The sequence below is a fragment of the Ammospiza nelsoni genome, chromosome 10 (genome assembly GCF_027579445.1).
Source record: "Ammospiza nelsoni isolate bAmmNel1 chromosome 10, bAmmNel1.pri, whole genome shotgun sequence".
Lineage (NCBI taxonomy): Eukaryota > Metazoa > Chordata > Aves > Passeriformes > Passerellidae > Ammospiza > Ammospiza nelsoni.
Genome location: NC_080642.1, coordinates 20,471,078 through 20,486,791, shown reverse-complemented (window position 1 = coordinate 20,486,791; position 15,714 = coordinate 20,471,078). Strand labels below are relative to the sequence as shown.

At 48.8% G+C, this 15,714-nt stretch overlaps 1 protein-coding gene across 1 annotated transcript; it reads right to left on the bottom strand.

The window, feature by feature from the left end:
- Positions 1-10,562: 10,562 nt before the first annotated feature.
- Positions 10,563-13,793, bottom strand: A4GNT (alpha-1,4-N-acetylglucosaminyltransferase). Its single transcript, XM_059478887.1, has 3 exons — positions 13,605-13,793; positions 12,474-12,923; positions 10,563-11,174 (listed from the first exon to the last, which is right to left on the bottom strand). The coding sequence occupies exons 1-3, from the start codon at positions 13,719-13,721 to the stop codon at positions 10,563-10,565; spliced, it is 1,179 nt and encodes a 392-aa protein (XP_059334870.1). The 5' UTR covers positions 13,722-13,793.
- Between the last annotated feature and the right edge of the window lie 1,921 nt (positions 13,794-15,714).

The following is a 15,714-nucleotide window of genomic DNA, read 5'->3' as shown; positions in this document are numbered from 1 at the left end:
TGGCTTCAAACTGAAAGAGGGGAGATTTATGTTGGATATACTGAAGAAATTCTTGGCTGTGAGGGTGGGGAGGCCCTGGCACAGGGTGCCCAGAGAAGCTGTGGCTGTCCCTGGATCCCTGGAAGTGTCCAAGGCCAGGTTGGACAGGGTTTGGAGCAACCTGGGATAGTGGAAGGTGTCCCTACCCCTGGCAGGGGTGGTACCAGATGAACTTTAAGGTCTCTTCCAACCATTTCATGATTCTATGATTCCTTGTCTTGGACACAGACTCAAATATTCCCTTTTCAGCTGGGCTGATGTCTCCTTGGAGCCCTGAAAACAAAATTATCTCCTTGGGAAATCTCTGTGTCTTTACTGAGGCCAAAGTTCCCTTTTTCAAGCTTTCCTCTGCAGCCCAGCAGGCTAAAAAACCATAATTGTGATACCCTAATTATTTTTTGGACTTAGAGACCCAGAAGCACCCTGAGGATGACCCAGTGTCTTGGTGACAGCTCATTGTGTCCCAGTGCTGTCATGTGAAGGACACAGACTCCTGAGCCACATCCACAGCCCCCCGGGCAAAGGGAAGGGGGACACTTGCCCAGGTGCTGCCTGGGGACCATCCTGGGGCCACCCACCCCAAACACAGCCTCTGCTTCCCACTCCATGCATTGCAGGGAGACCCTTCACCATCAGGGTTGTGAGTTTGGGCTCTGGGATCCATCACATGGGACTGGGAAGGAGCAGCACGTGTGGAGCACACAGGGCTGGACCAAATCCCTCCTGCCTGGCTGTGGGCTGGGAGGAGCAGTTCCATATCTGCTGGGCTGAGCTGGGCTTGCTGGTTTGACCAATTGCACAGCAGAAGGGAGGTTTGAGCCTCTGGAGTTGCTTGGCTGAGTAAAGCCTGGAAAAAAACAGGTCTCAGAGGCTGCAGAACACATGGCCCTGTGAGTAAATCCAGAGTTTCCAGCTGCTGTTCCTGGTGAGGGAGGGAAGAGAACCCTCTCCCAGCTTCTATTTTGCCTTTATTGACCATAAACTGCAAGGGATGGGTTTGGTAGCACTTGTAAAACCAAGGGAGACGAGTCAGGGAACTCATGGACATTTGTTGGGGCTTTGTTTCCATAAATTTTGTCATCCTGTGAAAAATGCATTTCCCGTTCAGACGAGCTAATTAAATCTAGGCTTGTCTAATAAAGCTGAGCCTGGGTGCATTATCTGACAGCTCTGAACAGGCTCTTTCCAAGCCCCTGCAACATCTGGAGTATGTGAGAGCACGCTGGATTTGCATGGAGCTTGACCAAGGGAAAAACCGGAGCTACAAATTGGACTAGGAGATAAGAACTCTCCTGAAATCTATACGCAATTAAAAGCCCAATCGTCCTCCCTATAGTGACAAGGTTATTGCTTTTATGGAGTTGAACAGAGATGAATGAGTCTATGGATTAATGGCACTAAGATTTATGACACTGTGCTTGCCCCAAATATTATGGGAGAATAGCTCTCTGGGTGAGATATTCCAGCTGAATAAATTTGATAGGATTTTTATTTTCCTTTATTATTTTTTTTCAGCTTTGGGAGAGCTGCGCTGCATTCAGAGCTTGTTAGTGCTGTGAGTTGAATTTTTACTGATATTCCCTTGTATATTGATGATTTATAAAAGTATTGCCAGTAAGAGAAGCCCATCAAGAAAAAGTCAATGGGAAAAACAAAACCTACAAACCCACACTGATTTGTGTGATTTCTCCTTCATTTAGATGGCCAGATCTTTATCTTGCTGGCTCTGGGCTTTGTTTTACTGTTCCCAGAGACTCCAGAGAGGATAAAGCCAAAGAAGTCACTTCTGGCAGGAGAAATGAGGTGGCAGCAATTGGTGGAGACCATGGAAACCCCTCTGTGTTGTGCTGAGTCAAACACTTACAAAATTTAGGAGGAGGAAAATAAAAACCGATGGGATTTTAAGGGGAGCAGTTTGGAAGGGATGGAGTTACTCACCCAGGGCAGGGCAGAGGGGTGAGGACTGAGGGAAAACCATGCCCAGGGAAAACCAGGAGTGTGGGACAGGCCCTGCTCCTCCAGATCCCAGCAGGATGCAAGGATTGCATCATCCATCACTTAACAAAACTTTGGGAGTTGTTTTAAGCCAGCTTGGAGAGCGCTTGGAGCAAGTTTGGAGGAAGATGTTCCTGGTGGTGGAACAAGATGGGCTTTAAGGTCCCTGCCAACCCAAACCACCCCGGGATTTTTGGACTTTGAGGCAAAGCCTCTGTGGGTTGAGCAGCAAGGACAGGGATTTCCCTGCCAGATTTCATTGGGATTTCCCAGATTTCAGTGGGAAACAGTGTTTTCCAGCCTATAGGCTGAGCCTGACCCACCACCCTGCACCACCTGGGCTGGCAGGGCACAGCAACAGCATGGATTTGATCCCAACTTCCCATGGAACATGCTGGCTCGAGATGCCCAGTGTGGAACAAAAGCTCTTTTTGGCTCTTTTCCCACATCTCAGCTCCTTCACTGGTCAGAGGATGAGTGCCACTGTTGTATTTGCAGGGTTCCCAGACAAAGGAAGGAATGATGAATCTGACTCCATATTCTTAGAAGGGTAATTCATTATTTTATGATACTATAATATATTAAAGAATGCTATACTAAACTATACTAAACAAATACAGAAAGGATACTTGCACAATGCTAAAAAGATAATAATGAAAAACTCGTGACTCCTTCCAGAGCCCCGACACAGCTTGGCTCTGATTGGTCATTAAGTCAAAACAATTCACATGAAACCAATGAAACACCTCTTGGTAAACAATCTCCAAACTCATTCTAAAGCAGCAAAACACAAGAGAAGCAAATCAGATAATTATTGTTTTCCTTTTTCTCTGCAGCTTCTGAGCTTTCCAGGAGAAAAATCCTGAGCAAAAGGATTTTTCCAGAAAATACAACAGTGACATGCCACCTTCCTCTTGGCTCAAGGCTCTCAGTTATTTCTGGACTGTCCCAAACTTAGGAGAAGTTTCCCCCACTTTTCCACCAGCATTGGGACTTGGTGTTTGAAGCTCACCAAAAGCACCTTAGGCAGGGAAACTGCTGAGAAACCCAAGAGAAAAGTGATTTTTGCACTTGCTGGCAGCTGAATGAGCAGGCACCTGCCTTGGCACCAGCTTTGCCACGTCTACAGGGCAGAGCAGCTCCTGCTTTCTGCCCTTTTCCTTCCCCTGTTTGCTCTTTGGGGCAGGAATTTGTTCTCCCATTAGTTTTGGATGGTGCCAGCACCAGTGTCCAGACAGGGTTTCCTGTCAGCCCCTCCATGGAACAAATTCTCACTGCCACCTGGAACTTTTTACAGGTAAAAAGGGGTTTTCTGCCTATTTCTGAACAATTGTTCAGAAAACTTTATTTTTTCTTTTTCCAGAGGAATTAAGTTTGTTGCCCTTGTTCTGCTCAGCCTCACTTGGGTGTGTCCTGCTTCCTAATGTTAAAAGCCACCTGGAAATGTGGGAAATAAGGAAGGCTAAGAGTCTGAACCAGAAGTTTTCCAACCCATTTTTTTCCAGTGGGTTGGAAAAGAGAAGCAGAATTGAGTGCCAGTTTTCCTTGTTTATCTTCCCAAATTTCATACTTTGCAGAGACCAAGTTCATAAATTCACTGCTAGAAATGTCCTGAATACAGAGAGAATTGGGAGAATTAACTTAATTTACACAGATGAGGTCTGGAAGGGGTCAAGCTGACATTGTCCTGTCCACAGTGCAAAGAGTCATCATTGAGGTTGGATTTTCCCACTGATTCCAAAAGGAAAGGAAGGAGGACACAGCAGCTGGGGCTGGGTTTTCTATCCAAGTGAGTTCAGGCCAGGTTCCTCCTGCAGCAGAAAATGAGGCTTTTTCCATCACCTTCTGCGGCTTGGGCAAGGGGGAGAGTGAGGAATGAGGAGAAAGAGGAAAATGAGGAGAAGGAAAGCTGCTAAAGCATCAGGAATCCACAGACGGATGTGTCCAGTGTGGAGGGCTGCCCCCAGCCTGTGGGATGCCACATCCCATGGGAATTGGGTGGTGCCTATGCCCTAAGGATGCCCAGGGAGAGCTGCCGAGGCTCCTGGCGCTATCATCCCCTGGTATTGCTCATTGTTATTGTGTGATGAAGGGAGAGGAGAAATCACACCTGGGAAATGTCATTTATCCTCCTCGGTGGCTGACCAGGCAGGTTGTCACCTCGGGAGAGCCCCAGCACTGGGGTATTCCCAAAAGGAGAGCCCAGAGCAGCCCTGGGGGATGCAGAGCAGCTGCTGCTCGTTCCTGGTCCTGTGGCACCATCCAGTGGCTGCTGGCAGAGCGCTGCCACCTCCCTGTCCCCACCGTGTGTCCCCTCCCCGGCATCACCGATCCACAGGGAAGGGCCTCGGGTCACTGCTGACAGACATGGAGAGGCAGATTTGCTGGAGAGATCCTAAAAAGCAATTCCAAAAATCAGAGCCAAGAGGAGCAGACACCCTTGCTGCATCAGGACATCACACAGAGACCATTCCTCGACTTCCATGGCTAGAAAATTGTACCCAAATCCTCATTTTTATTTTATTTTGAATTTGCTGATGAATTTATTTCTATTTTTTCCCTGTAATTTCAGTCCTGTAATTTCATTTTTATTGCAATAAGGAAAAATAAATCTTCCCATTGTTTGTGCCAGGCCTTCCTTGGGTAAAATCTTTGTAATTTTTTTTTTTTTCTGTGCAAGAAGCAATTTAATTCTGACACTGTCACCACTATAATTACACCATTTTTTAGATTATGTCCTGCTTTAGTGTGTACTTTTGAGCTTCATATTATGGGATGGAGAGATCTTTTCACAGAGTAGGGAGACAAAACAATTCCTTTTCTAGCTTGGGACCTGTCACTATAGGACACGAAAGAACGCAAGCTCACACCGCTGTTCTTAAGGTGAAAAAAAAAGGGTAGCTTATTTTCTGACTCTAAAATTTATAGTTTTCTAAAAGTGACAGTGGATTGGAGGGTGACAGTGCCACCTCTCCAATGACACTGGACAAACCAACAGTCCATCAACTTTCTGTTCCTCTATAAAGGAATGCAAAACAATGAGTTATTTACAGAAAGTGTGTGAGAAAGTTCACTACAAGAATGTCAACATCAGAAAACTTTTTTTAAATCTTAAAATCCAAGGTGACAGGGACCAAGGACAAATGATCCAAATCTCAGGCCCAAGAGCACAAACAACATGGAATGAAGAGAGAAAAACAAGCAGGATGGGACTGCATGGGCTAAAGCTGGAACTGGACAATTAACTCCAATATGCAAATGGAGCAGAATTTATAAAAGTGAGAGACCCTGTGATCAGCTGTCCATTTTGTGACCATTTTGGTTCATCTTGGGTGCAACCCTGGCTGGGCTCTTGTGCTGCCCAAGGTGCATCCATTGAGGCCTTTTAATAAATCCCTTCTTTATTCTTTGACTCTGTCCAGCCTCCGTTCTAGGTCAGCCTTCCCAAGGCATCACCTCAGGTGGAGCAGAGCAGGGAATTTGTGCTCCTTGGGCTGCTGCTGATGCCTCACCAGAACCTGGAGTCTCCTGCAGGTCCAAGTGGAAATTCTCTTCACAACCTAGGCAGATGAGCCTGGCATTGTCATCCCCCAGGACAATGCACCTCAGCAGCACCACCCATCTCTCAGAGCATCCTTCGAGCTCCAAGCCCTGTCAAATCCCACGGAAGATCCCTGACACCCATCATTTCCCAAGATACAGCCCACGTTTGCTTTAGGGAAGGTTTTGGGAATTTTCAGGCTATGGGATATGTGCAGCGCTTCCTCTTGGGAGGTACTTACATCCCAAGGGGTTTTGTGGCCAGGAATGTCCTGGGGATGTAAAATATGAGAAGTGAAGGGGGGGTGTGGGTCTGGCTTTGGGCACCTCTGCTGCCTCCCACACTCCCTCAGCATTCCCAAATAACGTTCCAGGGAAAGGGGGATGTGCCATGCAGTGAAACAAACCCAGGAATGTGTCATGGACATATTTTATGAAAAATCCTTTTGCTAGGAGTTTTTCTCCTGAGAAACAAAATGTAAACAATGGTTATCTGCTGCTGTGGAATGCAACAGGTGCATCTTTGATTGGTCTCATGTGGTTGTTTCTAATTAATGGCCAATCACAGTCAGCTGGCTTGGACTCTCTGAGAGTCACGAGCTTTTGTTATTCATTCCATTCTTTTCTTTTCCTTTGCTAGCCTTCTGATGAAATACTTTCTTCTATTCTTTTAGTATAGTTTTAACATATCAATATAATATAATATAATATAATATAATATAATATAATATAATATAATATAATATAATATAATATAATATAATATAATATAATATAATATAATATAATATATTCATCCTTCTGAAACATGGAGTCAATATTCTCATCTCTTCCCTTGTCCTGGGACGCCTGTGAACACCACCACAGGAATGCTCCTTAAAAACATCTCCAGGAAACATTCACGGGGAAAATCCTCGAGTCACTGCTTTTTTCCAGGTGCTTTTGGAGCAGAAGCGCTGCCCTGCTGTGGAGCAGGGGCGGATGGAGCATCCCGGGCTGCCCGTGTCCCTGCAGGCGCTCTGCTCGGTGCTAGGTGGTGGTGTTGCATTGCCGGCAGCTCGGGCATGCTCGCAGGAACAGCTGCTCGATGTGCTTGGCGTGGAGAGGGCTGGGACGGTGAATGTCCCCTTGAAATCCCATGCCAGGGCCCTCCACACCCTCAGGGAGGAGCCGTGGATAATTTAGCCCAGGAAAGGCTGCTGGGGAGGCAGAGCAGGAGCGGGGAGATCGTTCTGCCCCTGTACTGGGCACTGGTGAGGGCACACCCTGACCGCTGTGTCCAGTGCTGGCCTCCCAGTTTGGGAAGGATGTTGGGACACTCGAGTGCATCCAGAGGAGGAAACGAGGCTGGAGAGGGGTTGGGAACATAAATCCTATGAGGAAGAGCTGAGGGAACTGGGGGTGTTTAGCCTGGAGAAGAGGAAGTGCTGGTGGTGGAGCTGCCCAGCCAAGGGCACCAGGGGATTCAGCCCCCCTGTGCCCCCAGCAGTTCTGCCCAGCACTATGCCATCCCCACTCACAACACCCCCAGCCCAAAGCCAGCTTCATCCTGGTGCTCTGGGGACAGGGATGGTCCCAGCTCTGGCACCACGCCTTGGAGAACAACCTCTGACTGTCACCGTCATATTTTCTGAAAAATCCCTTTGCCCAGGATTCTTCTCGTGGGAAGCTGAGAAGCCTCAGAGAAAAGGAAAACAATATTATCTCATTTGCTTCTCCTGTGTTTTGCTGCTTTGGAATGTGTTTGGAGATTGTTTATCCAACATGTGAATTGTTTTCACTTAATAACCAATCAGTGCCAAGCTGTGTTGGACTCTGGAGAGAGAGTCATGAGTTCTCATCGTTTAGTCTTCTGTAACTATACTTTCTGTATTCTTTAGTATAGTTTAGTTTAGTATTCTTTAATATAATATAGATCATAAAATAATAAATTAGCCTTCTAAGCGTCAGATTCATCATTCCTTCCTTCCAACAACAGGGATCTCAGAAAATACCACATCTGCCCTCAAGGCCACTGGCTGGAGGATGTGAAAGGGGTCACAATGCCCCCTTGGGTATTTGCCAACAGCCAGCCCTGGTTTAGGACTGGTTTTATTTTATTTCCTGCCTGCATTAGGGAGCAGAAATCCCCCTTTTCCTTTCCCTGGACTGCAGTGAGGGATCCACAGCAGGCCCTGTTTGTATGCAGATAACCATTGGCATAGCTTGAAGGAGGTCCCCTTGCTCTGAAACTTGCTGGAAATCTCATGGAAATGTCATTCCTCTGGGATCTGGCTGTGATGCCAAGGGACAGTTTTGGTTTGTGAGCTGTGTGGCAGTGGGAGAACTGGAAGTGTCCAGTCCATGGCTCACATGAGGGGAAACACAGCCAGATCCCTGTGCGGACTCCATGGCTGTTAGAGAGGGACACAGAGAAGAGACTGTGCTCTGAAGGGATGGAAGTTATGAAAAACGTATCCACATCCAAATTGATTCACTTCAAAATGAGATCATTACCTTCAGCTTTGTTTGCTGAGAGCAGTTGGATCTGTACAGAAACAGACTGGGCATCACAGATCATTTTTTGGTAATTTTTGGCAATTTTTCCTTTCTTTGCAGAATATTATTATGAAATGCATTCAAAACCAGAGCAGAAAAGAGCAGACTGAGCACGGAGATTCCCCAAGAGCTGTGTCCCCTCAGCTGGCCATACCTGAGAGGGGCCAACTCAGAGCTTTTCCTTCCCACAACACAATCCCCTGGCCATCAGGTGCCATCCTGTCACACCCCACTTGTCACTCAGACCTGATGACAAGGAAAAGATGCTCTCAACTGGAATTCAAAGAGCTGCTCTGATGGATGACGCCCTGGTGGGTGACTCCTGCTGACATATTCATGTGATACTTTGTGTTTAATGAGTGCCAAATAGAGTAAAACATCACTGGATGGGCTTGAAATGGGGCTTGAAATTAGGCTTAGTCTAAACTCAGCAAATATTTTAAGGCTGCTTAGAGTTAAACATCTGCTTAAATGCTCTTAATGAGCCAAGGCCTCTTTTTTATTTTTTCCTCCAATATTATTATTTCACTTGTTTTCTTTTCCTGGGGTGTTCGTGGCCTAGGGCTGCTGCCCAGGATGGGAGCTGAGGCAAATATGGAATGAGAAGGTGGGAATGTGGCAAAGTGGGTTTGCAGCCACCTCTTCCCCTCACCAGCCAGGGAAGCTCTCTGGATTTTTATTCATCACTGGGATGTCTTCCAAAGGGCAGAAGATGTGCCACCAGGTACAGAGTCTGCTGGTGACAATTTTGGGTTTTCTCACTGGCCACGACAGGACACAACTTCAGTCATTTCTGGTGTTATTTCCCTTGATAATTTAATCATGGAATCCTAGACTGGTTTGGGTTGAAGAGGACCTTAAAGCCCATCCTGTTCCACTCCCTGCTATGGGCAGGAACACTTCCCACTATCCCAGGATGCTCCAAGCCCTGTCCAACCTTGTGGGTTTCTTATGGCCATGGGCACAGTCTCATCCATGCTCAAAGAGTAGATTTAGATGGAATGTTGGGAAGGAATTGCTCCCTGTGAGAGTGGTGAGGTCCTGATTGCCCAGAGAAGCTGTGGCTGCCCTTGGACCCGTGAAAATGTCCAAGGCCAGTTGGATGGGGCTTGGAGCAACCTGGGACAGTGGAAGGGGTCCTGAGCTGAGAGCAGACATCCACAAAGCAGATGCTCCCAGAGTTGCCTGGATGTGGGTCCATGTCTATCCACAGGCATCTCCTGGAGGGCACAGCAGGGGTGAGAACATGGGAAAAATATTCCATTGTGTCATGTTCCTGCTCCAACAATCACCAGCACTTGGCTTGGCACCACGTAGCCTTACACTGGAGTGATTTTGGGGGGGCACAGGGCAAGGAGGAGCCCCTTGCCCAAACACAGGAGTACACAAACCCTGTGTGCAGAGGGCTCCCTTGTCCTGCTGAACCCCAAATTCTGAGCTGCAGCCGGCTCAGCAGCTGCTGTGTTTGCAGGAGATAGCATTGTGCACACGGCAAACATTGGATGACGGGGACAGATCCCCACCTTTCTGCTCCTGAGTTAAAACCAGGTGTTCAGGGAGACTCAGCAGAGATCTGCAAGCTGGGCTTCTCTTTAGAGAGTCGGGTGGATTGGCATTCTCCTGGGAAAGAGAGAATCTGAAGGGGATTGCTCACTGGGAGCCCTGCTGGGATTAAATGGGATTTTTGCACAGCTGGACGTGGGTGACCACCTCATGTCCATTGGAATCCATTTATTTAAGAGGCATTTGGGATCCTGGAGGACCATCCCTATCCTTCCTTGGTGTCTCAGCATCCCCTTTCCAGGCACACTTTCTACAGCCAGGATTGACCTGGGAGGATGGGGCAGAGCAGCCACTTCCTGGCAAAACACAAAGTAAAAGTGTGGGAGCACAAACCTTTGGAAAATGTGACTCATTTTTAAGGGAGAAGTGAGCTCAGAGGAGTGGTGGTTTATGAACTCTTTTATTTTCATTCTGAAAGTCCCTCTCAAAAACGTAGGGTGTAAAGACCATGTGAGGAAAACACCAGGAAAAGACGCTGGTTTAGGTTTCTCCTCTTTTGCCCCAGAGGCTCCAGTCCAAAGTCTGTTGTGCTTCCAACTTTTCTGACGTGGGAAGCTGCTGCTAGTTCCAAGAGGAGCAGAGACAACATTGCTCCTGGGAGGCCATCCCCGTCTTTAGGAGCTTTTCCCTTGGAGAAGCTTGTGAACAGGCTCAAAGTCTGTCAGATTTGGGAAGGTTTGGTGCATGAGCACCTATCAGCAAACAGAACTGAGGCAAAGGAGTCCTTGGAGGCTACGTCTTACGGATACCCACCACCATCCTCAGCATCCCAAGGGAATAGGAGTGGTGGTTATGGAAAGTTCTTTCTTTCTCCTACAAACCTGGATACCAACCGAGTGGGGATTGTGTTTGGCTGGAATGATCACCCTTCTCCTCCTTACTGCATGTCACTCCACCTCCTCAGGCTCTGGGAGATCCCTGTGCTTGGCATTCTGGATCAGGTCCTCATAGGTGCTGGGGCAGTAGGTTTTGTAGAGGTTCTCAGCCAGGGTGTTGCTGCCGGCCACCACGACCTTGCGGTTGCGGTTCATGAAGTTCCACAGGTGCAGCGCGTAGGAGTGGGTGAAATTTGGGCTTTTATCCCACACCTGGTAGTACCGGCTCCAGGCTGGGTACGGGATGGGGTAGAAACGCTGCGGGTTGAGGAAGGAGATGTTCTGGCAGCTGTGGTCCTCAGTGCCTTGGAAATCCGTCAGGTTGCAGAGTGTTTTGAGCATCCTGGTCATCAGGAAGGGGCCCTGGTTGCCCCAGATGTTGCCGTTGTACTTGAGGACGAAGTTCTCCATGCAGTCCCAGATGAACTTGTGGCGGGCGGGGAAGCCGAAGATGCCATTGCTGGAGAAGCGCGACTTCTGCGCGGCCAGGAAGCTCTGCTGGGGAATGGGCCGGATGGAGATCACATCCGTGTCCATGTAGATGCCCCCGTACTTCCAGATGAGAGCCAGTCTGCTGGCGTCAGAGCTGACGTGCACCCAGTTCTTCTCCTGCTCCGGGACCACCTGCAGAATGGGAAAAGTGAGACTTGATGCTTCAGGCAAGGCATGGATCCAAGCCATCCACGGGACTGCAAATAGCACCATAAACCCTCAGTGCAAACCCTCATGGCTGCAAATGGCACTGACAGCCCTGGCTGCCTCCAGCCATTGGATTTACTGTGATAAGATAAGGAGCAGAGTGTAACCGTGTTCACAGGGGTCTTAGGATGAGGGAAGAGATAAGGATCTGACTCCATGTTTCAGAAGGCTTGATTTATTATTTTATGATATATATTACATTAAAACTATACTAAAAGAGTAGAAGAAAGGATTTCATCAGAAGGCTAGCTAAGAATAGAATAAGAAAGAATGATAACAAAGGCTTGTGGCTCAGACTCTCTGTCTGAGCCCACTCACTTGTGATTGGCAATTAATTAGAAACAACCACATGAGACCAATCACAGATGCACCTGTTGCATTCCACAGCAGCAGATAACCATTGTTTACATTTTGTTCCTGAGGCCTCCCAGCTTCTCAGGAGGAAAAATCCTAAGGAAAGGATTTTTCATAAAAGATGTCTGTGACAGCAGAGCAGTGCTTTGTTAGTATTAGCAATGCAGGAATGTTTCCCAGGTGGTTTGATGGCACCTACAGTGTTAACCCAATGCCACTGTGAGTCATTCCTGCTATTTCAGAGGGACACAACCCACTTAGCATACTCCCAGATCCCTCCCAGCTCTTTGAACCAGGCTGGAGGCTTTTCATCGGCGTTTGTTGGCATTTGGAGTAATTTTTTCTCAGGATAAGAAAGACTTTGGAGAAAATCTGCCTGCCCTGCCCAAGCAGTTTGACCAAAGCTACTTGTGGGAAGTTTGCCCGAGGAACTTTTTCCAGGGTGGGGCTCACCAGATCCCACCTTGGCTTAGCATGTTGCTGCTATAGAACCTGAAATCTCTCCCCTATCTCTTATCTCCTGCGCGCTTTGTCAGAGTGAGGCAGCTCTATCAAGTGCTCAGGCAGCACATTTTGTTCAACCAGCTTCTGTTGGGGAAGATTATTAAGGCTGTTTTCTCAAAACACGTCTGCAATCTATTTTTACCGATGTTTCCTTTGCCAAAAAATCCGATTCTCCAGATAAGGCCGATCACGTATGCCGTAAACAGAGAGATGAATACACAGCAGAATGCGGCCAAAATGAATCTGTTCCCAACCAAAACAATGAAAGTCACTAATTTCACACAGTCCTGGATTCCTCATTCCTTTTAAAGCCTTTCCCCACCTCTAGTTACAACTAAAGAGTTTTCAACTTTTTTAAACACTCACCTGGTTGTACCACTGGAGCAGGGGCGTCTCCTGGAAGACAGTTTCCATCTGGAGAGGGAAAAGGAAGACATTCTTCATGGAAGACAAGAGGGAGAAGGCTGCGTAGCTGGTGTTCATGTCCAGGGCTGTCTCGTTGGTGAGCCCCCTCATGAAGAGGATGATGGGCCTGTCCTGGTAGATGCGGGCGGCGGATTCCACGGAGCACGACACCAGCGGCGGCGGCTCCAGGCGCTCTGTGGTCTCCAGGAAAATTATGCTTTTGCCAAGGTTCAGCACCTGCTCAGGCGTCAGGTACTGCTGGGCCATGGGCAAGTAGGAGGAGACACAGCTGGACAAGAGGGAGATCTCGTACAAAATGCCCGAGACAAAGCAGAAACAGAGGCATATCTGGATTTTCCTCAACATTCTTTCTTTCCTGGAGCGTTTGGGGGCGTGCCTCCGACATGGGTGCTAAGGAGAGACAAGGAACAGCAAAAGGAGGAGCCAGTTATTGCTCAGCAGGACTGGGAAATGGAGGGATGAGGCTTTGGACAGTGAAAAGTGAAGGCAGCATGGTGACAGGACTGGTGACAACCCCTCTATGCGTACAGAGGGCTCTTCCCCCAGGATGAAGATCTGGGGTCCCACCTCCTTGGCCACAGCCAGGCAGGGGGAACCAGGAGAGGGCTTGGAGAAGGGATGGGCAGCTGTGTCTCATGGTGCAAGCATGGGCTTGGCAGAGAGGGAAGGACCCAGGCAGAGCGGGTGGGAAGGGTCACCACAGCAAAGCAAGGAGCCCCAAGAGCATCCCTGGGGCAGACTGGTGTGGGAAACTGCTCCCAAGCACTGCAGTGCCGTTCCAACACGTGCTTGTCCCAGGGAATCTGTGGAGCCAAATGTGCCCATGGAATTAGGTACCCAAGGAGGTGCCACAGAGGGAAGGTTGTGATTTCAGTTTGGGGTCTGTCACCCAAAGCTAAAACATCAGCATGCCAAAGGCTTTTTCCCAATCCATCCCTTCTGCTAACACTTCAACCATGAGTGATGTGAGGGATTTGTGTCCTGCAGGGATGGAGTCTTGTGATAGGCCAGAGGGAAGCAGATGAGGGTAGAAAGCAGATGGTTTCATACAAGGAAGGAATTATGACCTACCTGGATTATAGTCCTGACAAATCTACATTTCCAGCACCTTTTCTTGCCCTGGCGGTGACTGTTGGACTCCTGCAAAGCCCAGCTCCCTGGTGAGGACACCCAAACCTTCTGGAGCATGCAAAGGGATTTCTGGAGGTACCAGGATGCTGCACAGGGGAAAACCAGCTCTGCTGCTGGCTCAGCCTCAGTCCCAGCAAAGGTGTGGGATCCACCTAGAAGGACAAAGAAGGGCCATGTTTGGTGAGACCCAAAAGGACAAAGAAGGGCCATGTTTGGTGAGACCCACCTTGTGCCTGGCACAGCGCCCCCTCCCAATCCCAGCAGCACACGAGGCCATACAGCCATGTGGAGTTCCTGCTGGTAAGAGGCAGGATGGAATGGGATCTGCACCGCGCTGTCTGGTGACACGAGGAAATTCCCTCCTGAAATGACACCTGCTTGCACCTGAGTGGCAATGCAGGGACCATTCCAGCCAAGGGGACAGAGCTGGAATGACAACCCAATGTCCAAGAGGCCCTGAAAGTGCCCAGAGCTTGATTGATTGAAGGGAATGGCAGGAAACACAGCTCTGTGTGCTGGGATAATTAATGAGCCTCATTCCATGTCACCCTTCCAGAATACAGATAAGTCTGGAGCGAAGCAAACCCCATGGAAATTCCCTGCCAGTGCTGAACTTGTGCTTGGAGCTGTGGCAACTCCTGATCCATTTCTCAGAGCTGGATCTCATCAAATTAAATATTAAAGCAGTGACTGTTCCCATCAGTGCTGCTTCCCATGCTGAATAACAGATTTTGTTGTTTTCCATTCCAGCTGCACAGGGTTTCTCATCACATCCTGGGTTCCCAGGACAGCACAGGAGTTTGGGAAGAAATTATTGGGTGTGAGGGTAGGGAGGCCCTGGCACAGGTTGCCCAGAGAAGCTGTGGCTGCCCCTGGATCCCTGGAAGTGCTCAAGGCCAGGCTGGAACAATCTTGGAGAGTGGAAGGTCTCCCTGCCTATAGCAGAGGTGGCCCTGAATGGCTTTAAGTTGCCCTCCAACCCAAACCTTTCTGGGATTCCATATTCTGTGTTAATTTTTCCAATCCCATTCCCAGTTTCTCTTGCTGTCCCTGCACTTTGCTGTGAGTGGCAGCCCCTGGGGCCTCCCTGCAGATATGGAATTTGAGCGGAAGAAGGGAATGGAGAGCAAATATCCGCGGTTTGGAAGGGCCACGTTCCCGAGCCTGCAGATAAGGCAGCCTCGTGGGGCTCAGGTGGAACACACATGTCCAGCCCAGCCCAGCCCCACAGGGCTCAGGAGACACCAGCACTGACATTAAAATAACTACAGTGCTCAATCTCCACATTTCCTCCCACCTTTCCCACCTGTGTCTTGTTCTCAGACAGGCGCAGTCAATTTACTCTGGTCGTTTGAAAAGAAAACAGAAAGAAAACGTTGCTCCCTGGAAGCTCTGTCACAATCTTGGGTTGGACAGATTTTTAGGCTTCTGGTTGTTGGTTTTTTCCCAGCCCAGAGATTTTCAGGATTCTGGTTGTTGGTTTTTTCCCAGCCTAGAGTAGTTTGGGTTGGTTCCATTTTTCAAGTGCAGGATGAGCTCATTTTGTTCCAAGCCCCTGCCACTGGAGCTCACACCCCTTGGACTCCACAGCCAGGACAGGTCAGGGGGATCCTTCCAATCTAACCGGGGTCATCCCAGTCCTGGGGGGCACCCAGTGGTGCTCCTGTACCCTTCAGACAGGGACAGCTCCCACTACCCCAGGTTGCTCCAAGCCCCATCCAGCCTGGCCTTGGACACTTCCAGGAGTCCAGGGGCAGACACAGCTTCTCTGGGCACCCTGTGCCAGGGCCTCATCATCCTCGCAGGAAGGAATTCCTTCCCAATATCCCATCTAACCTCTATCAGTTAAAGCCATTCCCCCTGTTCTGCTACTCCATGCCCCTGTAAATCATCCCTGCTGCTCCTCCAGTGCTGACCAGGGACTGGAGCCCCTCTGTTCCTTTTTAAATCTTGATGCCACTCTCCTGAAGCAGAAACCCCTGGCTTTGCTTTGATTAGAGTTGGAACCACGAGGACATTCCCATTACTGGATTCATATTTCTCCTTTGAT

What these genes read in the sequence shown, in the direction of transcription:
- A4GNT (XM_059478887.1), bottom strand. Translation starts at nt 13,721, where the DNA reads ATGCTCCAGAAGGTTTGGGTGTCCTCACCAGGGAGCTGGGCTTTGCAG. An exon ending in TTGTCAGGACTATAATCCAG is followed by an intron (nt 12,924 to 13,604) that starts GTAGGTCATAAT and finishes GTCTCTCCTTAG; the next exon opens with CACCCATGTCGGAGGCACGC. An exon ending in TGCTCCAGTGGTACAACCAG is followed by an intron (nt 11,175 to 12,473) that starts GTGAGTGTTTAA and finishes CCCATTCTGCAG; the next exon opens with GTGGTCCCGGAGCAGGAGAA.